At 33.3% G+C, this 26,837-nt stretch overlaps 3 protein-coding genes across 6 annotated transcripts; all 3 read left to right on the top strand.

Annotated features, from left to right (window-relative positions):
* Nucleotides 1-251: 251 nt before the first annotated feature.
* LOC21400453 lies at nt 252-5,339 on the top strand. Of its 2 annotated transcripts, XM_024161856.1 has the most exons (13): nt 252-490; nt 1,004-1,068; nt 1,614-1,694; nt 1,784-1,859; nt 2,276-2,340; nt 2,804-2,905; nt 3,082-3,171; nt 3,296-3,370; nt 3,481-3,513; nt 3,631-3,711; nt 4,221-4,280; nt 4,605-4,667; nt 4,872-5,339. In XM_024161856.1, the coding sequence occupies exons 1-13, from the start codon at nt 448-450 to the stop codon at nt 5,088-5,090; spliced, it is 1,053 nt and encodes a 350-aa protein (XP_024017624.1). In that variant the 5' UTR covers nt 252-447; the 3' UTR covers nt 5,091-5,339. The 2 variants fall into 2 exon arrangements, with proteins under 2 accessions (XP_024017624.1, XP_024017625.1); XM_024161857.1 differs by lacking the exon at nt 4,221-4,280.
* A 1,684-nt stretch (nt 5,340-7,023) lies between these two features.
* On the top strand, nt 7,024-13,498 carry LOC21400452 (probable DNA primase large subunit). 3 transcript variants are annotated; one of them, XM_024161866.1, is made up of 21 exons: nt 7,024-7,225; nt 7,602-7,663; nt 7,751-7,854; nt 7,942-8,023; nt 8,114-8,173; nt 8,322-8,379; nt 8,732-8,751; nt 9,151-9,234; nt 9,326-9,390; nt 9,572-9,620; nt 9,705-9,752; nt 9,837-9,926; nt 10,041-10,100; nt 10,465-10,524; nt 10,880-10,954; nt 11,245-11,330; nt 11,970-12,063; nt 12,156-12,263; nt 12,379-12,444; nt 12,859-12,897; nt 13,096-13,498. In XM_024161866.1, the coding sequence occupies exons 1-19, from the start codon at nt 7,093-7,095 to the stop codon at nt 12,427-12,429; spliced, it is 1,389 nt and encodes a 462-aa protein (XP_024017634.1). In that variant the 5' UTR covers nt 7,024-7,092; the 3' UTR covers nt 12,430-12,444; nt 12,859-12,897; nt 13,096-13,498. The 3 variants fall into 3 exon arrangements, with proteins under 3 accessions (XP_024017634.1, XP_024017637.1, XP_024017635.1); XM_024161869.1 differs by having other exon boundaries at nt 12,859-12,990; XM_024161867.1 differs by having other exon boundaries at nt 12,379-12,448.
* Nucleotides 13,499-19,063: 5,565 nt separating this feature from the next.
* Nucleotides 19,064-22,116, top strand: LOC21400451 (teosinte glume architecture 1). The gene is made up of 4 exons (XM_010092348.2): nt 19,064-19,297; nt 20,296-20,622; nt 20,980-21,116; nt 21,234-22,116. Exons 2-4 carry the CDS (start codon nt 20,366-20,368, stop codon nt 21,878-21,880), a joined length of 1,041 nt encoding a protein of 346 aa, XP_010090650.1. The 5' UTR covers nt 19,064-19,297; nt 20,296-20,365; the 3' UTR covers nt 21,881-22,116.
* The last annotated feature ends 4,721 nt before the right edge of the window (nt 22,117-26,837 follow it).

The raw sequence follows: 26,837 nt of genomic DNA, 5'->3' as shown, positions 1-26,837 counted from the left end.
TACACGACGATCTGTAGTCTATTAAACTATCGTGCTTAATGATAAAACGACATGTCGTCTTTGAGTGTTCCCATCACGGTAAACAGACCGTCGCTTACACCACCCAAAACGACTTGTCGCTTATTCAAAGTGAAAACTGAAAAGACATAAAAGTGCCCTCATTGAAGGAAAGCACAAGGGTATTTACGTAACTTAAGTAACTATAAAGAAGAAGCAAGCATATTCCCCGTTGAATAGTTAAGCTCCAACCTATAGGGCTCTCTTGTGATTTACAGTGAAACTCAAGGGCAGGCATTTTTTTTTCTTCTGCAAAACCAAAATTGATCAACAAAACCTATAAAGCTCTTGCGATTCTCGACGGCGTTTCTACTTTCCGACGCCGATGAGCCCCTCCGCCTAGCAATCCCGGCGGCGATACGACGTACCTGAAGCCGTAATTTTCCGGCCATGGCTCTCACTCTCGGGAAGCTCACCATTCTGGTCGGTGCAGGTCCGTACAATATTCCGCACACTCCTTAATAAATTCCAGTTCCTAATTCGTTTAATTGGCTCCTGATTTTGTGTATCCAAAGCTGATTACTGCTTAATTAGCTTGTGATTACTGGTATTATACTTGTTCGATGAAAGGTTAGGGTTTTGGATAAACCCTAGATAGTAGATCCCCTTGGTATCATTACTGCTCGAATTAGATGATGCGCATATTTGATAAAAAAAAGTTTTTAATATTGGTTTTTTTGTTATAGTTAGGCAGAAATTTTAGCGCATTAACTTTAGATAAACGGTGCGTTATTCATTCCTGTTAATGAAGTTTATATACAATTATGCATTATGCTTACGCTAAGTAATTAGAGTAATTAGACTTTTCACCTTATCAATACTGGTGTTAAGTTTGGATATTATTTGTTTCTCTCAATTCTGTCGTTCTTATGTTAACAGATTGGTCTGCTTTTCATATGAAAGACATAAGAAGATGATTTATCATGTATATTTATGTTGTTTTTAGGTATTGTTGGGTCAGTTATTGCGAGTGAAGGACGGGTATCTGATCTTGTTTCTGGTGCTTTCAAGGTACTTTTATCACTACGAAGTCATCAAATTTGTGGTCTCCAAAGACCATTAGACTTTTTGGCGCCTTTCCTTTTGGGAGGAAAGGGTCTAATCCAAATGTATTTTCTCTTTTGTATTGTATAATCCTTGAACTTCACTTTGAAATCGGTATGTTTTACATGTATGCTTGGCTTGCACTCAAAGTGTTAGATATTGTTTCAAACTTGAATCTTCTTTAAGTTTCCTGTTAAGCTTTCTAGACTTCGCATTTTTCTTGAAGCCATCTAGGGAATAAGCAGTTTCTAAAGTTTTTGCATTTATTGTATTTATTAAGTTGATCAATTTGTTAATTATTCTTGCTACCTCATGCGGCCTAAAGGTTTTTATGTTTTTTTTTTTTTTTTCCTTTTTGCACTCATTGTATTTTCTAAAAGAAATTAGGTTAGTCCATGAGCTACTGGTGTCATTTTGGCTGTGTAGCGGCCTTACTATAATTTTGTGGATTGATTGTGAGTGCACGTTGGGCTAATCTTAACAATTAATGATGATTTGACCTCTTACCACAGTTTGCTTTGGGGCGTATAGCAAAAGATGATACAAGATCATCAACAGTGAAGAAGCCCCGTGATGACTCACTGATGGCCCAGGTTTTTATGTTTTTCAAAGTTTGTTATAGATTTCTATTGTTATAACATTAAATAAATGTGGGTCGTGATTTGACCTTCAAGTTTTGCAGGTTGACATCATTCGAAAGGAGCTTGAGATGTTAGCGTCAAACAGATCTGTCACAATTGTAACTACAAGTCGAGCTGGTAGTGTTTATATGTCTTTTTTCCTTTTAAGAATAATTCTGCTAGTTCTTGTTCTAATGGCTGATTGTCACCTATCTGTAACAACAATATAGTCAACACAATTTATTTTTATCTAATTCATATGTTGTTTTTCATGTCTTTGTTTAATATCTTTATAATAACAAACTTTGTAATATATGGAGAATTTCTTGCATATTTTTCATGTCTTGATTATAATGATTGCTGTTAATATTTTTTCTAAATAAGTTTACCAACACGACACTCATACTTGTCTTCGTAATGGCTAATGCTCCTTTGTCCTATCTCTTTAATGACACCAAACTTTTTGTTCTCTCATATTCGCAGTTTCTAACAAAATGCTGTATCTATAAATTTTCTGTACTGAAGCAATTTTTCCCTTGCTGGATATAATCCAGGTTCCAGCAAGTATGGTATAATTATTGTTACAATTGTGGTGGGATATGGCTATATTTGGTGGAAGGTAAAATTTTGTCTTCAATAGCTTATTGTTCCAGTTGATAAGATTCTATTAACTGTCTTGATATGTGGGCAGAATTAGGATTTCAAGTATCTTAATTTCAGTATTAGTGTTTTTTTTTAATATATCAATTGCCTGCTCAGTATTCATCTGGTAGTGGTTCGTCTGTACTGCCGTGGAAAAAAATTTAACTGAGAGTGGAAAATTCTTGGTCGAGGCTCAGTCTATTGTGGCTTATGTTGGTCGTCCATATTTATTAACTCATTTTTTTGGCTTGATTTAATTTGTTTCAACATTATCTTAAAATTATATTTTTCAGCCAAATATTTTTGTAAGTTTTTAAGTTGAACAAAAGTGCATGTTTTAAGAGAGTAAAAGGTATTATTCATATGTAACCCCTTTCTTGTGTTATTCTCATTAAAATGTTTGATACTGCATTTTTATGTGAATTCCTTGTATTTTATAGGGGTGGAGACTGCCGGATATGATGTTTGCTACGCGGCGTAGTCTATCCGATGCTTGCACTTCTATCTCGAAACAACTTGAGAATGTTTACTCGTCAATTGCGGCAAGTTTTTTTTTTTTATTTTTTATTTTTATTTTTTTATTTCTTATCATTCTTATATCTTTGATGAGGGTCGCTGTAATTTTTATTTATTAAGTGTTCAACAGTTGTAGTTTAATTTTTTCTTGTACAAAAAAAAGGCACAAGATTTTTATTTAGGCATTTTTCTTCATTTCCAGGTTACCAAGCGGAAGTTATCTTCACAAATTGATGGCCTTGATTGTGGTTTGGATGAGTGTCTTGAAACTACTACTAGAACGCAAGAGGAGGTGGGTTTTGTGAGATGTTAGCTACGAATTTGGTAGCAGAAAAAAAGTTATTATTATTATTATTATTATTTTTACTTTTTCAGTTTGGACATGGATATTTTAAACATTTAATGTTTTTCATTAGGTTTCTGAACTACGGGGAAAAACAGATTCGATTGGTGTCGATGTTAGATCTGTTCATTTCGCAGTCCAGACTTTGGTGATCCATTTTTTCACAATACTTTAATTCCTCTCCTTTCTCTAACAAGTTAATTTATGGATATTGATATTTAATACTGATTTTCTTTTTCCTTTTCCTTGGTGTCTCAGGAAACTAAAATCAATAGAATAGAAGGGAAGCAGGTATCTTCAATGATCTTTATTGTCAAATAATTATGAAGAATTACTTAACTATTGCTTTATGATGACAACAATGGTTTTTTTTTTTTTTTTAATAATTTTTTTTATTCACATGCATAGGATTTAACAACTGAAGGAGTAAGGAGATTATGCGACTATGCCTGGAACTTAGAAAATGACAGAGCCAAAGAACGGATTCAGGTGTGTTTTGAACTTTTTATGTAGGCACACGTTCCACTTCATACACTTGCAAGATTACAGTCGCATGTTCTACTTCAGCTCATTTTAAATCATTCTGTCCTTTATGGAGATGTTTGGTAACAGGATTCATACCATGATTTGAATCATGGTTCATGATTCACTACAGTGTTTTCTCTCACAAAAAATACACGTAAATCGAAAATAGTTCTAATCTCATGATTCTATTCTATGAACCAAACGTCTACTAATGCTCTCTGCATAGTTCAGCCTTAAAAAATTCAAAATCCGGTTCTTCTAAGACAATTTGTGACCTAGCTCCGGTTACTGAGTTTGGGTAGTCAATATAATCCAAGCTTATAAGAAATTAAGTCGTACAGTATGGTATACAATTTCTTTTTCTCAAAGACTCAAATTAGTCAGGGCTACTTCAAGATTACTTTGTGCTCTTTCTATTTGTATATTGTTGATTTTTATCCATATTCCAAATTGACATTTCTCAAGAAACACAGGCAATACCATCCAGTTCCTTGAGGCCGGCCCTTGAGCTACCTCCAATTTCACCAGCAAGGGTAACCTTTAGTCTCTTGACCATAAACATTAGTTTACAGCACATTTAATCGATCTTTACTTTTAGCTTTGTGGAAACTTCAAAGCAAAAATTTTTCAAGTCGTTATTTAAAAGTCGTGTGGTGTGATGTGCTTTCATAATATCATGAGTTTGATACTAAACTACTTCTGTCTTCCTTCTTGAATTGGCATTCAAACCTGTTCCGTTAAACATTTGTTGGCCACATAGCATAATTTTACAAATTGAAAGTGCTTCATTAAATTCATGATATGCTCTTGTAGGTGATTTCTACTTTTCTAAAAAGTTTTTATTTGTGCTTTAGCAGACTGGGTCCTTGCCTCCTGTTGTGATTTCGGAACCCTCCTCTGATTCCGGTGGATCCAACCAGGTTCGTAAATATTACAATTCATGAGTTACACATAAAACCCTGAAGCACAAGCACAATGTAGGAAGGACGGTTACTAACATCTTACATATTTAGTTAGTTTAGTCTAGCTTAATTATCCGTTTGACTTTCTGTTATGCAAAATGATTCTTACGTTGCAACTATTTTTAGGATGCGACTAATGAACAGAGATCCATTGTATTTCAGGAGGTTACTGGAATTTCAGAAGTCATTGGGGAATTGGGTGTTCGTGGGGTTGCCAATGGGATGGGTGCTTCAGAAGACTTGAACAATGTTTCTCCGGGTTCTGGTCGGTTTGGGATGATGAGATTTCCCAGGATTAGTGCATCGTTTCTAACAAGAACTCGCAGTGCGACAAACGGAATGCTACAACAAACGCGTTCAGCAGCTAGTCAAAGACTTTGATGATCTTTGTACGTACAAATAAATAGACATCTATATAAGATAGATACACCGTTAGATTATATTTGGGCAAGAATGTCTGCAGTGTTTGATTCTGAGAAGTGTGGGTGTGACCCTCCCATAATACACGAGTGCCCAAGCCAAATTTATGGAAAGGACAGGGTACTGAATTTTGTAGAGCAACTAGTATTGTCTTAAATTAGGACCATATTTTTTAATGCAGTTAAATTTACCTTTTTTTTTTTGCCCTCCTTTTTCTCTGTGTACGAACTGTCCATTGTTATTTGGTAGGTGGAGGGGAAAAGGGGAACAAAGAGGAAGCTTGTCCGGTAGTACTCCGGTTCTACGGTACCATTTGTGTGGCCGTGCAACTTGGTTCCTGAACAATAATAATGCTCCTCTGATCATTTTTATTTTTATTTTTATTTTTATTTTTGTTATAATGTTTATTCATGTGGCTGTCGAGTAATGCTTATACCTACATAAAAGTGGGAATTCAAAATTCTTCGTGGTAATTATAGTGCATTTTTTCTATTTACGTAGTCATACCAAAGAACATGCAATTTCTTTTCTTTTCTTTTCCCGGTAGTACTCCGGTTCTACGGTACCATTTGTGTGGCCGTGCAACTTGGTTCCTGAACAATAATAATGCTCCTCTGATCATTTTTATTTTTATTTTTATTTTTATTTTTGTTATAATGTTTATTCATGTGGCTGTCGAGTAATGCTTATACCTACATAAAAGTGGGAATTCAAAATTCTTCGTGGTAATTATAGTGCATTTTTTCTATTTACGTAGTCATACCAAAGAACATGCAATTTCTTTTCTTTTCTTTTCTTTTTTTTTTTTTTTTTTTTTTTTTTTTTTTTTTTTTTTTTTTATTGGAAAGCAAGCTCGAGGAAATGATATTAAAGTAGGGGCCACATCGGCACTTACAGTATGTGCAATACAATCGGGGATTTCCTCTAATCAATATTGATTAGAAGTAAGGGAGAAAGCATATTTAGTTATGTTTTTACTGTGGCCTCTAATGATAACTCACACTATTTCTAAATATTGTTAGAAGGTTTAATTTTTAGCTCAATTGTTAAAAATAAAAATTAGATCACACAATGTTATTATTGTTTCTAAAATTGAGAATGAGTCCAAATCTCTCGTTTTGAAGTTTAAAAAGAAAATTACAATCGTTTAGGAGAAGGGGGGAAAAAAGACTTTCTTGTGACCTCAAATTTGGTCTTCATCACATAACCCGAATTCCCAAACCTTTTAGGTGGCAATGAGACCGCGGTGGGTGTAGTTTTTTCAGCATTATAACTCTATCCCCCTTTTGCCACCTCTATCTGCTTAACAGTCGACCTCAAGGTGAGATCAGCTTTGAGTAATTCCCGTCGGGGGGTTTTTTTTAATATTCTGCCTTTTTATCTATCAAACGGAATAATGTTTTAACCTAATTTACTATTCGTAACTCAATTTAAAGGTTCTCATCCATTATTTTTACTCACATTTAAAAACTTAATAGTATTAATAATGTAACGAAATGTTAGTTTAAATTTTATTATTTGCTTAGATCTTATACTATCAAACGCCAATTTAAGCTATATAAAACTCACGTATAAGTTCAAATCTAAAGGTTTATACTCACACAATTCGAACCCGCAGCAAGGGCATAGCCTCCTTTCCCGCGTGTACAAATTCCAAGTTGGTTTAGATGAATTTTGGGCCTTCTCAGAATTGGGCTGACAGCCCAGACCAATTTTAACCAAGCAGCAAGAACTCTAACCGCCCAGGCCAATCCTGATCCGGCCTCGTGGCATTCACACTCCAAAGCCCAAAACCAATCACGTGACACTTTGCCGCGAAAACACGTGCGAGCGGTCTCCCGCCATTTTTAAGCCTCCGAGTCTCCGACACTCTTTTGCGCGGGAAGAAAGAAAGTAAGAAATAGGGTTCCTTCACTTCTTTCTCCCTCTGCAAATCCCCCACAGGTTTCAGAAGCAGAAAACCATGGAATCCGCTCGATCTCACAGGAAATCCATCGCCAACGACGTCGTCTCTACCCTCCCTCTCTACCGCTCCGCTCCCGCGCTCGAAGTTCGCCTCGAAGATTTCACGCTTTTCGCCATGGATCGCCTCCGAGGTAATCTTCTCTCTCTAGATTTTCTTCTTTTTAACATATTGTTTCTTTGTCTCCGGATTTTTGTTCTCTGTAGCTCTTTCACCCGATTGATCGCTTGGAGAAATGAAGCTCTTCATTAATTGAGCTTGTTTTAGATATTTGGCTTAATTTGGATGAATTTGATGAAATTGTTGGGCGAAAAAGAAAAATAAAATGCTTTGATAAAATCAATACTTAGCTGAGCTTCATACAGATCACTTGCCTAATTGGATGAATTCGATGAATTTGTACAGCAAAAAAATAAAAAAAAAATAATTAATTACATATTTTTGTAGATCCAAACTTAGATTTTTTTAGTGAAGTATTTGGTAAAGATGGCAATTTTTGCTTGTTGCAGTACTCAAAGGGATTTCTGATGGATTGTCCAGAGGAAAGAAAACCGAAGAAATGGAACAATTGGTAAATATGATATGGTTTGAGTTGAATTTATTTATTTCTTTGCAATTTTAGATTCTTGTAGGTAGTTACCAGTGGGACTTTTTACAGGCAAAGGATCTATGGAGAGCAAACATGAGGCATCCACAGGCGTCTGAGGTTGTCAACAAGGATATAATATCGCACTTTGTTCTCCGACTCGTGTATTGCAGAACGTAAGAAAAAAAGTCTCCCATTCTAATAATGGAATATGTTTCTTACAAATAATTCTTCTCACTGTTTATCTTCATATCTTTGTTAAGGGAGGACTTGAGAAAGTGGTTTCTTCCCATGGAGACTGCCCTATTTCGCTACCGATTCCGACATGAAACTGCTGAAGCTCAGGTAGGATCAGGTTGTTCTGTGGCGATATTTCGTATTTTGCATTCTATTTAGATTCTGAAGATTTCTGTACTTTGCTTGTGAGATTTGCAGAGGTCTCTCATGGCAGAATTTGACCTTTCATACAAGGCAGTTAGCAATTCAGAGTTTGAGGTAACTACAGTTCGTTTGGGTTCTTCGAATTTATATGATATTGATTTATACAAATGATTTTAATTTCAGCATTCTTTAAAGAGACTACGATTGTGGGTTTTTCATATTTAGATGCTATTACGATTGTGGCTATTGGTTTCTTCTGCAGAGTGTAAAAGATAAGTTGTGCCAAGTTGCACGTTCCATTGGTATGTCTTTACCAACAGGTAGGAGCAGATGATTTGTTGATTTTTTTTTTTTTTATATTCTTCAAATTGTTAATTCCTCCCCTGCTCATATCTGTGATTCTTCAATTTGGTCACTGGATGCGTCAATAATTTTGTGCCTGTCATCCATCTTCGTTTTCCTTTAATTTTATGTTTTCCCTCTTATAGGAGGTAATTATGTTTAAACTTCTGTAGAAACTACTATCTACGCGATTTTTTTTTTTTTTTTAATGAAGTTCAACACCTTTCTCATCTGGAAATTTTACAGTAACAATGATGGTTCATGCTTCTTTCATTACTTGATTCTATTCTAATTTGAGTTTTCCTTTCTATTTCCCCCCTTCTTTTGCAGCTGATGCAATATTCTATAAGGTATGTTTATCTTTATTTGGTTCTTTACGCTTTCTGGTTTGCTTACTTTAGTGACATAAATTTATCCTTTTGGTTGCATTTGCACCTCATATAAAAACTTAATGCAAGTAGATTGTTCTAAACATTGCCTTTGTTGCTTTTTGGATAAAGAAAATATAAAGAATTGATATTCATTAGCCTTATTCTGTATTTTGTTATTACCACCTGTTTCCTAGCCCATGCTGTGTTTCCCTCTGTCAATTTAGCTTGGTGAAAGTAAACATTTTAGGTTATCACCATAAAGTCAGTTGATTATGATCCAAGCATTTTGTTACGGGGCTATTCTTCAACTTAGCAGCTCACTGTTAATTAATGTTTTTCCCTATTGTCTCTCCCTCCCTCGCGACTTCATTAATGAAGGTACCTTTTGAAGAAGTTCCAGAACTCGTAGCTGGTCGGAGAGTGTTCATCCATAAGGGGCATGCTTATGTAGCTTCTACTCAGGTTGAAGTTGATACTTTTTACAAGTTATTGCACCAAGATAACATTGATCTCATTTATGTTTATTTCTTTTTGTTGCCCCCTTTCCTTGTAGGTTGTTTCCCTTGTTGCCACACAATTTCGTAGTCATCTATCCAAGGCACTCATTTTGACAAACAGGTATTTTATTATTCTAGAAAAAATGAAAAACCATCGTGTTGTCTTCCTCGGTGTTTATACTCAGCTTTCTTGGTCATGGTTGTCTAGTTGATTTTATATTTTTTTCTTCCTATGGTCAAAACATGTAAATGCTTGGGCATTTAAATTTCCAAAATTTAGAGGCTGCACTTTTGGCATGCAGAAAATGGACATCTACAATAAGAGAACAAGAAAAGGATCGCTTGGCACCTGTGAGTATTTGATTGTCAACTTTGTATGTCGAACAGAAAATTATCTTTAAGTATGATGCTTGATATTTTCTTGGTGCTCTTTAGATCGTGGAAGCCCTATGCACAAGTTACTTGGGTCCTGATTATTCTCAGGTACATCATGGTTCAGCAAATTCACTCATTGAATTATCATAACAGAGTGTTAGTTAATGATCTCTATTTTTATTGCCTCTGTAGCCAAAAGGGTTTTCTGAGATTTCATTAAAAGACATCGATGACTTGGTCAAGAGTTCATTTCCTCTTTGTATGCGCCACCTATTTGAAAAGGTAAAATTTTGGAAACAAAATAAGTCCCTCATATCTCAGTATGCTCTCGTTCCAATGCGTTTCCTTTATTTTATCATTGCTTATGTTTTCATCGCACATCTATCTTTCATGCAGCTGAGGGAGGATCATCATTTAAAGCATGGAGGGAGGATGCAACTAGGTCTCTTTCTCAAGGTTGTATCATACTTCTATAGGAGGGCGTATTCAAGTTGATGGGATTTTAGATGCCTGTGGCAGTACACTCCATTTATGCTTTTCCATGTTATATTTTTGTTTTTTTTTTTCAGGACTTATTACCTTTTTTGAAAGTTTGATACACCATGCGTTTGTTTAGTATAATCAAATAGAGTTTTCAGGCATCAGATTTGTGCATAAGGATGAGATTTATAATGAGTATTCAAATGAATGTATTTGCATATACATCCAAACACACATATGTGCATTGCAGTCCATTATGCTTATACATGTATATCAGCTCTTTTGATGCCTGATGGCCTTATGAACCTGTTTACTTGCTGTTTCTCTCCACCTCACGCAGGGTGTTGGCTTAAAGTTGGATGATGCCATTGCTTTCTGGAAAGCTGAGTTCTCTCAAAAGGTGAGTTGGTGAAAATGGAACTAGTATTGTAGAAGTACTGTCCGCATAATTTATTTGTTCCATCTATTATTGTAGTTGTTATCTTTATTTTTGTTGTTGTAAGCTGTACTTTGTAATGAGACTTCCCCTCTACTTTGATAGTAGTTGAAAAATCTTTGTTACTACGAGCAACTTATGATGTACTGCAAGTTATAGAACACAATGACCTTTTCTTGACTTATACGAAGGATCACTAAATTATCTCATGAATACATGATAATAAAGTTGCAGTTGTAAATGTCATTGTTTATACTTCCTTGCATGTTGTGAATCCACGATATAACAAGATTCCTAGTGTCTAATCTTTTTACCATAGGTTGGTGCAGAGAGGTTTGACAAAGAATACGCATATAGCATACGCCATAATTATGGAAGAGAAGGGAAGAGAACGGTAAGATGCCAAACTCCAGTTTCAAAAGAGATTCCCCCCCCTAGAAACTTTCAAAAGAGTTTCTAAGTGCATTCATTGTTTAGAAGTATGGCGCACGTTTCTCATCCGTAATTAGGTTTTAGAAGTGGAACATAGGATTTTTGAGAAAATAAATTGTGAAAAATACGCTACAATTAAAGTCATTGTTTCAGAAATGTTGCTAATGACTTTCTAAACCTAGAAGAGCTATGAAGTTTTCATACTTATGTCCATTTTGATTGCATTAAAGCGTGGGGTTACTATTATTGCAGGACTATTCACCTTACTCTTGTCAAAAAATCATCTCATCAACCCCTGGTGCAGGAGATCACCACGGGTGCCCTTATCGACATTTCAGGTCATTTCTACAACTAAACCTCGTAATTTTTATTTTTGACTTTGAACGATAAGCACGCAATAGACCAAATAAATTTCCTAAATTCGGTTCAAATATTGAAAATCTTGAAACTCCTCGTCTGAAATAGACAAAAAAACGGCAGTCCACCAAACCTAACGTGCGCCCTATTTTTGTCAGTAATCGTTTTTAGCTCTACAATCAAACTCTGGTGATATACACCATCCAAAATTACAATTTTATTTTAATCTTCACGTCAAATCCTTTCATGATTTGCCTTTGTTGTTCTTGCCTGCGTACAGTATTTGTATTGGAAAGTGTCCCTTGTTTATGATCATAGTGCAAATATTTGTTCATAGTGTGTGCGTATTTGTATTGGAAAGTGTCCCTTCTTTGTTTATGATGTACTGCAAGAACACAATGACCTCTTGGTTTCTAAGCAACTAGCTTTTAGAAACCAAGAGGATTGTTTACTCTCTTAAGCAAATTAGTTGCATCACCTCAATCATTGTATTTATTATTCCTTTTGTCGATATCAGTGAACAAGTCTTTACATGTGACACCATTGTCGGAGGTTCTGAGATTCCTAATTCACGTTACTGTCTAGCTCTACCCTTATATTCCCTTTAATTTATGTGGCAGTGAAGAGAATCTTAGAGCGGCTCTAAATAAAATGGGAGTTGACGGCAGAGCAGTGGAAAATGTAATGGACAAAGTGCAAAATAGACATTATCAGGTCTCAAAATTATCATCTGCATTTGAATTGCTTTCAGAATGTTTTGTTTTTTGTTCTGACATGGGGTTGATGTTTACAACATATTTGATTAGTTGGCGTGCACCTTAACGTTTGAAGCTGTTCATAACTCATCATGCGATTCCGGGATTAACCATCCTAATCAGTATTTTAGCGACAGCCAAAAAATCTTGCAGTCAAAGGTAGAACTCATTACACTTGTTTATACTTAATTTGCTTCACTTCCCTTTCATATTTTTGTAGCCTGAAGCTATCACATTACGTTTTTGTATATATTTATTTGAGTCTCTTTTGCAGAATCATTCTGATGCCAAAATAAATAAATTGGGAGCTCGTGAGAATTCCTAGTGCTTGGACCCAGTTGTAGGTGCATCTTTCTTATTCCATTTGTTTTTTAGTTTTTCCGGTTTCAGCCTGCGCGCAGCTCTCTCTCTCTCTCTCTCTCTCTCTCTCTCTCTCTAGGTAGCTTATATATGTATATATTCTCTCTCTAGGTAGCTTATATATGTATATATTCTCTCTCCAGGTAGCTTATATGAAAAGTTGTGTTGTACTTGTCGGGCCTAAAAATGCAGATCATAATAGAGCATTCGCCTGAGAAAATCCTTTATGCATATTTATGCTCATCTTTTTCTTATCGAAATAGTTTATATCCTCATTTTTTAAAGAACATCTATACTTTCATTAGCCTTGTCTGATCACTTTTTTTTCTTCCTAATTTTTTACTCGCGGAACTCTCAGCCTCTAAAGTTTATATTCTGTGCTTTAACGTAACAGGATGGAAAGGGCATTTCTACTCTTGGAAATAAGAAAAGGGTACCTCTACTTTTTCCCTGACCTTAAAGATTGTTCCACCACCAACATGATGTTATTAAATGCAATGCCGAGTTTTGTGATGCATTGAAAAGCGTATGCTTTTGTATAAAAGTCTAGAATTCTAATTCAGTACTTAAAACAATAGTATATATAGGGTGAGAAATGGTTCATTAATGGTCTCCCTGAATTTCATCACAGATTTAGGCCACGAGGCTTTAGTATGGGGAGAGGAAAATATCCCATCTAGCGTTTCCATCGCAGCTTTTGTATCATATGAAAGGAGGGACTTTTGTTAATGAGAAGGGATTCATTCTAGCAAGTGTTTCGACGTGGGACCGGATCTTAAGCTCGTTAATCTGGCTGATTTTGAACTTACTATTATAAGCTCGTCGGTTTGATTGCTCAACTGGACTATGGTAGTTGGAATAGGTCCACCAAATAATCAAAGATGCGTTCCCCTTGTTCAGGAAAGGGACAATTCTTGTGAAATCATTGATAGGACGTTTGGTTGGAGGAACTATAGATTATTACTAATTCTATGTATTTTAAACTGACCTCATTAGAATTCAGGACTCTTGGTGAACTAAGGTCTTTATCTCTTGTCACGTCTCTCTCTAGTTATTATCAGTAGATTCAGTTTTATCCATGTCCTTAGCTACGATGAGTGAATGCCATCCATGTTGATTGTTCTCTCAAATTCACGTGTGCTAGAGCAAATGGCATATTGTTAATGGACATTATCTTTTATATTGGTGATTTTGTACTTTATTTTCCCTGTCAGCATGCATTCACTTAATTGTACATATTATGAAACTCCATTATTTTGGTGTAGATAATTTTTCTTTTGCGGTTGTCTAGATATTTTTCCTTAGTAAAAGTATACACTCTGCAAGTACTGACATTCATTATTTCTAGTGTTTAGCAGATATCTTATTTAGTGTCAAATAAGGCAATCAATCATGCTACTTATTTAGGCAAATCTTCTTGAAAAATATGTTCTTCCTAGAAAAGAATAAGAGTTTGTTTGGTTCATAGATTAGAACCATAAGAGTATAACCATTTTCGATTTACGTGTGTTTTTTGTGAGAGAAAATACTGTAACGAATCATGAATCATGATTTGAATCAGAGAACGAATCTTCTAACCAAACAGGCTTTAACTGTTTTAACAAGGATGATCGTTAGCTAGGGTCTTAATTTGCATGTTTTTATTGGCATGAGCAGACCCACGAAGTGGGGAGAACTGGAAAAGTGTTGTAATTTTGGAATTCTTATGATCAAAATTCTTGCTCCTTCTAATTGGTTTCTTTTCTTTAACAAAGGCCTACGTGTATAACTATGAAGTCTAAACCCAATTTATAAATATATATAATACGAAAAGGCTAAAAAATTCCTTGGAATATTCCTCTAAAAGGTGGTGAAATGCAGTGTGGCGCTATGATGTCCATGAGATATAAAATGGGGCCTTCTAATAATTTTATGAACGAAGGTGTGGCTGTTAAAGAGGCAATAACTTTATAGGGTCAATTTCATTAAAATTTTAGGCTTCCAGTGTCTAGTGGTAGGGGACCATTGGCTTTCTGTAGAGAGACGTAGAGGGAAATTCTTTCTCACGTGGTGGGGGATGCCTATATGTGATTCAGCCTGAGTTCCTCAGGTTTGAGGCCCAAGTGGGAAACCTAACTTGGATAATTTTTTGGTATTTTTTTGGGAGGGTGTTTAAAAATAAAAAGAGTTTCTATTATATTGATAGTGTCGTTTTTAATTATTATATCAAGTTAAAATCACATTAGATTAAAAAAATATACAGAATGAATAGTTTTTAATACAGTTATAATTGTTAAAAATAAAAATAAAAACTATCGGTAATATATTTTTTATGATTTTACTAGAAAATTTCTGAAATAAAAAATTATTTTATTAGTATGTTGTTATTTTGAGCTTTAAATTATTACGTTCTATTAATTTTGTGTTTATTGTGATATGATCTTGATGTAACTATGTATTGTATCAATAGAGAGGATGCGGTACTTTTTACGCTCTTTCACTTTTCAGTGATTTGTGTTTTGAAAAGTCCCTGTGCTGGTCCATTATCATCTTTCCAATTTTAGCTTGATATTATTAGTGTTTCCATCACCGTATTTTCAAGTAAGAAAATAATTGAAAGGATATTTGGACGAAATGTTGTGGACAGGCTCCTTTATTCTATAAATATATATATATATATATATCTCAAAAAAAAAAGAATCTGGATTGTGTCGGAAATGGGTTCTTCAAAATTTTCAACATAAAACAAAAACATATTGGTGTTGTTTATCTTCCACCCCATATATCACGATAACGACACAATGGAAACGATAAAAATAGAGAGAGGAAGTCCCAAAGCCAATTTCATGATTCCTCCGTTGCACGCAAAGGAATGACTCATCAACGTTTAGTAAATGTTTGATTCATAAATTCAGAATCATGATTTAAAATTATTTTTATTTAATATGTATTTTTTATAAGAGAAAAATAAAATAGAGAACTATAAATTATGATTTATAATCATGGATGAATATAAGAAACAAACGTCCCTTAGTTTATAGATTCAGAATTATTCTCAATTTTATGTGTTTTTGGTGAAAAAAAAATATTGTAGCGAATTACAAACCATAATTCAAATCATGATACAAATCCACCAATCAAACGAATTAGACAAAGGCTTAGTTTGGTAGTGCTGTAGATTTTGAAAAAATTACTTTTAGCTGTGCTGAAGGAAGAAACAGATGTTACAAAAAGCAGCTGAGTGTTTAATAAACTATAATTATAGCAGCTGTGCTGGTTTCAAAATTAGTGTAATAGCATTTGGTAAATTATGAGGTTTAATTACTGTGGACAGTTAAAAATTACGACTATATTATATTATACTATAATATAATAAATATAATTACAATATAATATATATTTATTATTATATTTACTATAATACAAAAACCTATTATTATATAATATATTATATAATTATAATATAGAATATAATAATATTATTAAAATAATAACCGAAATAATTAAAATAACGATTATATTATATTATACTATAATATAATATGTATAATTAAAATATAATGTATATTTATTATCATATTCAATATAATACAATAAAACTATTATTAAATAACATATTATATAACTATGATATAAAATATAATAATATTATTAAAATGGTTAATATAATTACACTATTATAAAACATATTATAATATTACATAAGAAATATTAATATTTCAGTTATAATATAATTAAAAATTACAACTATATTATAATATAATATAATATATTATATTATATTATATAATCATTATTATATTATCATCATATTATTAAAATAATTATAATATTATTATAATATCATATTATATTATAAAATAATAATAATAGAGTTATTAATATAATTATGATATTATTTGTTACAATATTACTATTATATTATATTATATTACGAGTCTGAATTTTAGATTGAGAATATTATAAATTTTAAATTTCATTAGGGATATTATGTGTATTATGAAAGTTTCATTAATTGTACTATGCTGATTCTTGCACAATCTAAAAGTTAAAGTTGTATTTTCTGATTTTGCCTGTAGATTCTTACAAAATTCTTTAAAAATCACTTTTTAAGAGATTTACCAAACACTAAAATCAGCATCTCATACAAACAGAAGCTGATTTTAGGAGGGAAAAGTAATACCAAACTAAGCTAAAAACACGTCGAAGACAATACCTCTTTTTTTGTCTTCTCTCTAAGATAATACTATTTGTTTAGTAATAAGAAAACCATTTGAAGTGCATATTCGACGGCATATATATGTATGTATAAATTATCATTATAAAAACATAATCATTTAAAATTTATTTATAAATATACATATATTATAGGCATGTTTATTTTGTATCTAGGAAAAAAATGATTCTCTTTCCTATTTAATAATGTATTTACTTACAAAATTAATAATAGAGATTTAGTGGGCCCTACGCAATATAAAAAATGAGAAAAGAGAATACCAATTCTTACACCCCTCTTAGTATTAATTTCTTATCAAAAGGAATGAATGTTAAATTTACTTATTTACTCTCAATAAATTACTATACAATCAATAATTATTTAATTATGTAAAAGGACATTTTAGTCAATGATTATTTAATTATGTAAAAGGACATTTTAGTGATTACATTTATAACATTGCTATTCTTAATTTTAATAAATATAAGAAAAGGAATGAAGTTATTTTTCATTACACTATCTAATAGCCATGTAAATACATAAAAAAAAAATGAATGATCCTTTATCCTATTATTTTATTTTTCTTTTTAATCTCATTACCTTTCTCATTATATTTTTTTACGGTTTAGTAAACACGCCCTATAGTTAAAGAATCAATATGATTCGGTTGGTGCAATTCTGCCAGCACTACCAGTTAAAAATAACTCGTCTTAAAAAAAATAGACATTTTTCAGCACGTTAACATATCGTAAGCTAAGTATTTTATTTATTAAATATGTATAAAATCAAATTAAAAATAAAAAATATAAATTTAACCTATCGATACAATGTCAGAGTAATAGAAAATCTCAAAAAAAAAAAAAAGTTAAAAAATAACTCCTATGACCGGCCTAGTATTGACTAATTGTCAAATTGAAGAAAGTCAAATTTGCGCAACTTGTTTTTTTGCTTGAAAATCTGCGACACTGCGACAACGTAGATAATAGATAACACATTTTAGCACTTACCAGATAATAGGTGGTACTTGATAGCTTTTAGCTCTATCACAGTCCTAACCTACAGACAAGCATTAACTATATATTATTTCTCCCATCAATAAGTACAGTCTAAACAATAGAAACGGGAAGCAAAACAAAATATTGAATTGGTCAAAATCCATCACAAACGGACTAAGAACTGAGGAGACGTTCAAAAAACAGTCTGACTCAACCACAATCACGGTGATTATGTTTAATGGGTGCTACTAATATGTGCAATAGAAAGCAAATAAACAATGTCATAACAAATTATTTATGAATTCTCATTTGTTTCAAGGCTTCCTGGCAAGCCCAGAACTTTGCCAAGTGCCCAAAAGAAAGCACAACCGTGTTACTATGATTTATCGTTATTGATGATGGATTATACTGTGAGTGTATATATATATGTATGTATGTAGAATAAAAGACACATTAACACTATTATAACAAACGTCATCGTTTATGGATTCTTATTACTAGGAATGCTTCTAACTTATTATAGTCGGCTTGTTATTTGTTTGCTGGCTTTCTGGCAAGTCCAGATCTTTTGCCAAGTGCCCAAAAGAAAAGCCCTTTTGCTCTGCTTCTCCACCATTGGATATGTGGATGAGGGTTGACTTAAAAGTCCAAGTCCTTGAAAAATAGTGAGTACTACAGTCGAAATCAGATGGATAAGGGAGTGAGTTAAATCATTAATCAAGCGAGTGAGTTTGGAGCAGGAGAGCCACTTTTCATGCCTCATTCATTTTGTGAATTTAAATTTAAATATAAATTAAAATATAATATTTTTTTAATTTTTAACTATAATAAAAAAAAACAAATTTAATATTTTTTAAAAATTTTTAATTATAAAAATTTAAAATTTAAAATTTAAATCGATAAAATAAATCACGTTTAATATTATAATTATACCGTGTGTAAGCTCAAAACCCAAGGAGAATAACATCATGGAATGTGAAACACAAGAAACCCCCCATGCCCTCTTTACTTTCCCCACCCCTTTTGTTCTTTTCTTTTCTCTCACTTGTAAAAGTTGAAAGCAACTTAGTCTAACACCCTGTCCCTTTCCTTGCCACTCGTTTTTTAGTTTTTCGTTTTCTCACAAAAAAAAAAAAATCCTTTCTTTAGTAGTAACTTTACACATTGCTTCTCTTATTGCAAGGCTACAAGTCTAAAAGAAGAAAGAGTGGGTAGCATTGGGAAGATGATTCTTTATTCTCTATGGTCTCTCTCCATTTGATATTTTCTCTCTTCTCTCTTCTTTCTCTCTTGAATACATTATCCACATTCTGCTCTCAATAATTCCAATATAAGGACCTTGGAACACCATTTGCTTTGATATATATATATATATATATATATATAAATATATATAGACACATATGAGTGGAACTGTCTGTCAGGAAACAAATGGATGAGGAGTTCAAACCAGGCTTACTCTGGATATCTTTTGAACTTCATATACAATTACTTCAGTGGTTTATTAGTCTACAAAGTTTCTAGCTTGATCACACTTGTAGTTCTTTCATCAACTCTTTTGGGGAGCTCCTCTGCCATTGGACAAGGTTGAAGTTGCCATAACAAGATTGATTCTTCAGTTCTTGCTTTTGGGGTTTTCTAAGGTATACCCATGATTCTATTTTCTTATTTTATTTATGTCTTTCTTTCCACTTAAGTTTTAGTTTTATTACTATTGAAGTAGAAAAAAAAGGTCATGTAATACCACTATGTGATAAGATTTTGTTTTAATATAATCTTTGGGCTTTCCTTAGGTTCTGTGTTATTTTAGTGGGACTGATTTCATGATGAAAGATAAAATTCCTCAAAAGTGGGTCACAACAACAAGTGACAATTGCAAGAGCACAATCACTTGTGGGGTTGAAATGAATGGCAATGAAGACAAAGGAGCCACTAGCAACTTTATATGGATCCTTAAACATAACAAAAGATAAAATTCTCCTTAGGATTATAGTGAAGAGTTTGCATCAAGTGGAAAATGATTTGCCGTGAAAAAAGTACTACTAGTTCCATTATTGAAGCCTAATGGTCGAAAAAATAGTTTATGCAATAATTTCAGAAAAAATAGTTTATGCAATAATTTCAGATAAAATAAATCATTTCTTGAAGTAATAGCGTGCTTGTGATTAAGATAGGATTCTGACTCCCATGATGAGACAAATTCCATTTATAAGTTGTAAGCACGAAAAGTTTATGTTGACTGATGAGATTTATGCCTACTGGACTCCTTTCCTGATTCTTCACTCAAATTTGTTTTCTTATTTACCATTTGGGTTTGCAATTTTGTAACATAACGGACTTGTTAGACATAATTAATTTAAAAAACAAAGAGAAAAAGAAAGATCCTCAATTTGTATGGTTCCAGGCATAGTTTAGCGGTAAATCCACTTGATTCAACTTTCCACTTTGAGCTGTAAATTCGAATCGCCACACCCCAAAGTCTCAAACATAGATATTGTGGGTTAAAATCTTTGGTTTAGGTGATTAGTACTTGAAAAGACATGGACTAAGGTCATGATGAGTTGGCTAAGAAAAAGGCTAACAAGAATGTTATATATGCCATTACTAAAACAAACTTTGCATCCTATGCTGGTTGTGGCAGCTTCGGGGGGGCATAAAACTAGTTTGGATTTCACAAAGAAGATTTCTTGAGCTTTGGAGCATAGACAAATATGGAGGATGAATCAAAGATCAAATTGAAGGAACCTGGAGCCTTAGATGTGGAGCCGTCTTCGACTTTTCCTTTGAAGAGAATCAGAGGACAAAGCAATGGAATCCAAGTCCCTTCTTGCCTTGTTGATGGGTGCAAATCAGACCTCAGCAAATGCAGGGACTATCACAGACGCCACAAGGTTTGTGAGCTCCATTCAAAGACCCCAAGGGTTACGATCGGAGGTCAGGAACTACGTTTCTGCCAGCAGTGCAGCAGGTAAGAAGAGCACTAAATTCTTTAGTATGAAATAAATCATCAATTTTCTTGTCATTTCATCCTTTTATATACATACATATTTGTATAACTATTTTTTTAAAAAAAGGGACTACAGCCTTTGCCTACACACACATAATAGCCTAGGTGCTTAATCAAATATTTGCTTTGTGCAGAATGCTTCTTTGAATAATTATTGACAAAAATAACTTGTTTAGATCATGTCTAGATTAATATCACCACATGTTGCAATATCCTATATGCATGTTCTGTTTCGTTTGTGCTGTGTTCTTCCCTATGTTCAAATGTGGCCTTCTTGTAAGCTTAAAAGTTGAACAATCATGTGGATGCATTCTTAAGGTTCCATTCCTTGGTGGAGTTTGACGAGGAAAAACGAAGCTGTAGAAAACGACTTGATGGACACAACAGACGCAGAAGGAAGCCTCAACCAGAAACTTTTCCCACGAATTCAGGAGGATTCCTCTCCAGCTACCAAGGTTTGAATTTCCTCATTTCGAGGATTTCTTCTCATTACCACATTCCATAAGACTTTACTTGTGAATTAACATTTTTGTAATCTATTTATAAACTTATAGAACTCTACTCTTGCGCAGGTACAAGATTCTCACCATTCCCCAGTCCACATATATTTCCAAGTTCTGCAATGAGCGCTGCTTTGGCTATAGCTGGAGCTGCAAAATCCGAGAGCGACATGGCGCTATATAGTAGCCATACGCAGTCAAGTGGCACGAGGAAAAACCACCCTTTTACTGGATCTTTGAGCCATAGTTATAGTGGAGCAAAGGAACTCTCATTTTTACAAGGCTCAAGTTGCAGCCTCCCACTAGCAGCCATGTCCCAACCCCTTGTGGACTCAAATCCTGCATTGAACAACTCATCTGGCCACAGCCAAAAGATCTACTCTCAGTGGTTATACCGAGACAACGACAACGATGAATCCAATTGTGCTCTCTCTCTTCTGTCATCCACGCCAACTGATACTTGTAAAGAGATTTGTTTGAGCAACATGGTGCAGCAGTCCAATTCCGCAGCCACAAGGCGGGCTCAGCACTCGATCCCCAGCCTGCACTACCGTGGTTTAGGAATGGTGAGTGAACCACTTGTACCTTCTGCCCTGGCTTTAGATTACAGTGCAAGTGATGATCTCCATTGCCAGCAAATGTTTCGAATTTGGCCTGACGGATCTTCATCTCGCGGTCATCACCATACTTCTCCTCGTGGTAGCCATATACCTCCATAGCTTTGGGGGAAAGACAAAAATAAACACTCTGCCTTGTAACATGCTTACTTTTGTTTGTTTCATTGGTGAAGCAAGTCACTGCCTTTATCAACTGTGACATGTCCAAAATGTTAATTGCCATAACGTGGTTTGTCCGAAAGCCAACAACATTATTATACTAATGAAAACTTGATTAGTTTTTTAGTAAAACACCTATAAAAAAAGAAAACTTTGCAATATGCTTTGTATAAAACTAACACACGACACTATTTTCGAGAAAAAAAAAATTATGCTTTGTAACTGAGTTGTTTTCTGCATTTATCAAATGTGACATGTCTTAGCATGTTAATTGTGTTGTGTATTATTATGATGTTGCATTGGAAGTATGTGGTTTAGCGAAAGCCTAAATCCTTGACTTTCTTGCTTACATAAGAATAGAGAGATTAGGAAGGAGCGAGAATGTAAGGGTGCGTTTAGAACTCGTTTTAAAATGATTTTGTTTTTTGTATGAAAATGAAAATGAAAACGTTTTCATTTTCATTTTGGAATCATTTCTAAAAATGCGTTTTGTAGTTTTATTTCGAGATTGTTTTCAGTTTAAAAAAAAACTGAAATTGTGTTTGGTGGTTTAATTTTACAAAACATGTAATAATATTTAAAATAATAATATATTAAATAATAATATATTAAATAAACATTATATACATGAAAACTACAGAGCCGAAATCCCAAGACTGAGAATTACCGAGCAGCTGCCCACTTCTACTAAGGTTCCTCGTCTTAAGGCTAAAATAGAAGAAGTCCCGCGAGAGTTTTAAAAAAGACGGTCTGACCATTCCCTTAGTCTACTAAAAAACCATTAGGAGAAGAAAGTTATGCCTCAGTACACGAAATAAATATCGAGACAACAGAGACGAAGACTACTTAACTATACTATAATCCCAGGGGCCACTCCCGACACCTCCATTAGGAAGAAGAGGCGCTCGAGAGACCTTTCCAGTTAGTCATTGCTCCCTCAGCAAAACTGGGATAAAGTTGAGCCAAAAGATCCCAATTCAAGATACATCTCTTATCTCAATGACACCAAAGGGCTATTAAATGAATAGAATTGGGGTATGGATGGAATATAATGAAATAGAGCCACTTTGAGGTTCCCTATGAAATGAGGCATGGAACGGCTGGTATTCGTATTAACAGCTACTCTAGGAGGAATGTTTTTATGCGGTGCTAACGATTTAATAACTATTTTTGTAGCTCTAGAATGTTTCAGTTTATGCTCCTACCTATTATCTGGATATACCAAGAAAGATGCTCCAGAGGAGTTCTTTTTTTAACTTTCCATACTGTATCCTTGTCGTTTCGCTCTTTTTTTAAACCTCCCGTTTATGAAACTTATTATCTGGATGTGGATCGGAATCAAGAAAATTCGAAGTTAGAAATATTTAAAGAAAAAAAATGAAAATGAAAACGTTTTCATTTTCATTTTAGAATCATTTCTAAAAATGCATTTGGTAGTTTTATTTCGAGATTGTTTTCAGTTTAAAAAAAAAAAATTCTGAAATTGTGTTTGGTGGTTTAATTTTTAAAAACATGTAATAATATTTAAAATAATAATATATTAAATATGTTAAATAATAATATATTAAATAAACATTATATACATGAAAACTACAGAGGAAATGAGAAGAAGAGTGGGGGGGTGGCCGTCGGGGGAAAGAAAAATGAAAACGAAAATGATCCTTAATCGTTTTCAGTTTTTGTAACGTTTTCAATTTTTGTTTTTAGGAAATGCGGTGCCAAACGCATTTCTGAGAGCATTTTCATTTTTTTGTTCTTGAAAAATGTGAAAAACGCTTTTTGAAATAATTCCAAACAGGCACTAAATGATGGCGAAGAATAATCCTTTCAAATTGTTTGGTAAGAAGGGGGAGTTAAAAATGACGAAGGAATAGTAATTTATTTGATGTTACTTATTCATCATTTGCTAACGATTTTTTGGAGTCTTTTCTAGCTTCTACTGATGAATAATAGATGGATTAGATTTTGTGGCCGAGTGCAGAGGGTCTTTTGAGAATAGGGATTGTGCTCCCTTTTAATTCACCTCTTAGTTTTCTGTCCATTCTTTTAGAATTCTTCCCCTTAAATACAGAGAAACTTACATAAGGGCCATTTAGTTTGCTAATTTGAGTTTTTAATTCGAGTTGAGATGTGACTTTATGTGAGAGCTTTTTATTGTAGTAAAAAAAATAGATATGACTGTTTTTGAGAGCTTTTTACTGTAACAAAACTCGAATCGGTAAAATGAACGGGGTATCCTATCAAAATTAAACAACTCTAAGTTTATATCTTCTAGTCTCTCGCTATCTTGGTTGATTTTTTTTTTAAAAAAAAAAAATTGATGTTCTACTATAATACTCTCTGAAGATCAAAGTCTAAAAGATTCGGACATTCTTCCTGAGAATAAAAAATACCTTAACAAGAATATTTTATTTTTAATAAATTGAGTGTCATAAAAGTTAAGTTTATGCCATTAAATGGCGTAAATATAAAGATGACATATTGTGAGTGGTATTTTAGTATTTTTCCCATAAATTAAGACATAAAGGAGAAAATAAGCGTGTTTAAAAAATGAAACAAATATATACGCCCTTAACTAAAGGAACATTCCTTCTAGATTTTCCTTATTTCTCACCTCCCTTGGACCCCAACTAACTGCCGGATAGGTTCGCTTTATTCACCTCTTTACCTCTTTCCAATTAAACAGTTTATTAGTAAAATAGGTTTGAACAAATGAAAACGTTTGAAGAGAAGGAAACTTCAAAGAATTTGGATAACATTAAAGGTGCTTAAAATTCTCTTAACTAGATGAATTTGTTGCTTCCATGCAAATTAAGTGGTATATGGTAAATTAAGTGTATACCAATATGGATGGAATCAATATCAACACGGTTCACGAGGAATAAAGCCACTAAACAATGACGGTTTCTTTCGGTTGAAAGAGGCAAGAGATTAGTTCTTTGTAGTACCTAAAATCTTTTTTTGCTCTTCACCGAGTATGATATTTGAATCCTGTGCTTCATTGCCAAGAAGAAAATATCATTCAATATTTAGAAAATAGAAAACAAAAAAACAAAAAAACAAAAACATCTTAACTCTAAGGCTTGAAAATATTTATTGGGTCAACAGTCTTAAAGGACACGTTTAAACCGTAGCAAGTATGGACCCATAAAAAAGAAAACAACTTTAGTGAGAAATCTCAAATCTTTTGGCAATATATTTTCTGGTAAGATATCATAAAACCAAGAAAAAGAAAAAGAAGCACCAAATCTTTCAGGTTGCCTAATGAAAAATTATTCCTTCCAAGTTATAAAATCTTAGAAAACAGTATCAAATATCTGAGCATGTTAATAGATGGGAATATTCCTCATCCATACATATTAATCTAAAAGCTAAAAAAGATGTGCAAGCCAAAGCCCCTATCCATTCCAACCCCACATGAAAAACCAACAAAAAGAAAAAATAAGAATAATAATTACAAAGAATTACTTAGCCACATAAACTACACTTAATCCAAAATTCTATATATAAGAGAAGGCGGTTTCTCTTGTAATGGGCAAAAAAAAAAAAAACTTGTCATCTCTCTTGAGTTGAATATCTTAAAAAAATGGAGAAGACCCAGAAGAGAAGATCATCAGGAGGGTTCATGAGAAGTCTCTTCAAAGCAGCTGGGAAGCCCAACTCAATTGCAAGATTTGGAAGCAACAAAATCAAGCCAAGCCCAAGTGAAGAAAAAGGAGCTTCTTTTGGTGCTCAACCGATGGAGCACAAAACTACTACTACTACCTTTGTTAAGCCTAAAAATAATTATGGCTTGCCTGATTACTACTATTATTATGATGCTTCTAATTATGGTGGGAATTGCCATAGAGATACTAATAATAATAATAATAATAATTATCATTATAATATTGGTGGTGGTGGTGGTGGTGGTGGTGATGATGAGAATGTGGATGTCAAGGCTGCTTCATATATTTCCTACGTTCGAGAGCGTTTCAAGCTTGAAAAGAGTTGATTCGGATCAAAGAATCTTGCATTGAGGAAGAAAATGTAATGTTGGTATGTTTATTTATTTTTATTTATTTTATTTTTAATTAACCTCAACTAGTATGTGTATTTTCAAGAAAAAGGGTCTTTATTGTAGTTGAGATAAAATGCCAATCCTTTTCTTTTTTTAAACTTAAGGAGAGCGAGTTTGAATTCTAGACTCTTCAATGTAAATTTCAAACTAGTATGACTAGAGTGAGCTTGTAACTATAATAAATTATATATCTAAGGAGACGTTTGGTTCATAGATTAGAATCATTTTCAATTTACGTGTATTTTTTATAAGAGAAAATACTGTAACAAATCATGAATTATGATTCGAATCGAGGTACGAATTCCCCAACCAAATAACCCCTGAATACTGTCTTTTTCCCTCGTTTCTATTTTCTAAAAAGGTGCCGTACATAGTTTGGCGACAAGCCCGTTAATAAAGAACCCAAAAAGCTTTCTTAAAAAGAAAAAAAGAAAAAAACAAACCACAAAGCTTCTTCTTCTATTGCCATGCAGATGACCATTTCTCTCCTTTTTTTTTTTTTTCTTTTTTTCCTTTATTTCCTTTTCTACCCCATCATCGACTTATCGTTATTTGAGTCTCTGTACTCTGGGCGCAATGCCACATAAGGCGTAAGATAGAACTGAAGAGGATGTCTTTGAATGTGATTATGACCTTATTTTTTTCAAAACTCAATTTTTTTTATAGTATTTTTTCTCATAATAATTTAAATTTAATTTTTTTATTATAATATTTTCTTTCACAGAAAAAAATTTAAAATTATAATTTGAGTTATGAAAAGAACGCACCCTATATGAGCTTAAGGATTTGTCGAAGCGTACATAGAGTTAAAAAATGACAAAAACAATAAAATGACAAGAA

Source organism: Morus notabilis, unplaced genomic scaffold, assembly GCF_000414095.1.
Source record: "Morus notabilis unplaced genomic scaffold, ASM41409v2 Scaffold689, whole genome shotgun sequence".
Lineage (NCBI taxonomy): Eukaryota > Viridiplantae > Streptophyta > Magnoliopsida > Rosales > Moraceae > Morus > Morus notabilis.
Note: the sequence above shows the minus strand (reverse complement) of the source record. Positions and strands in the feature narration are given on the sequence as shown.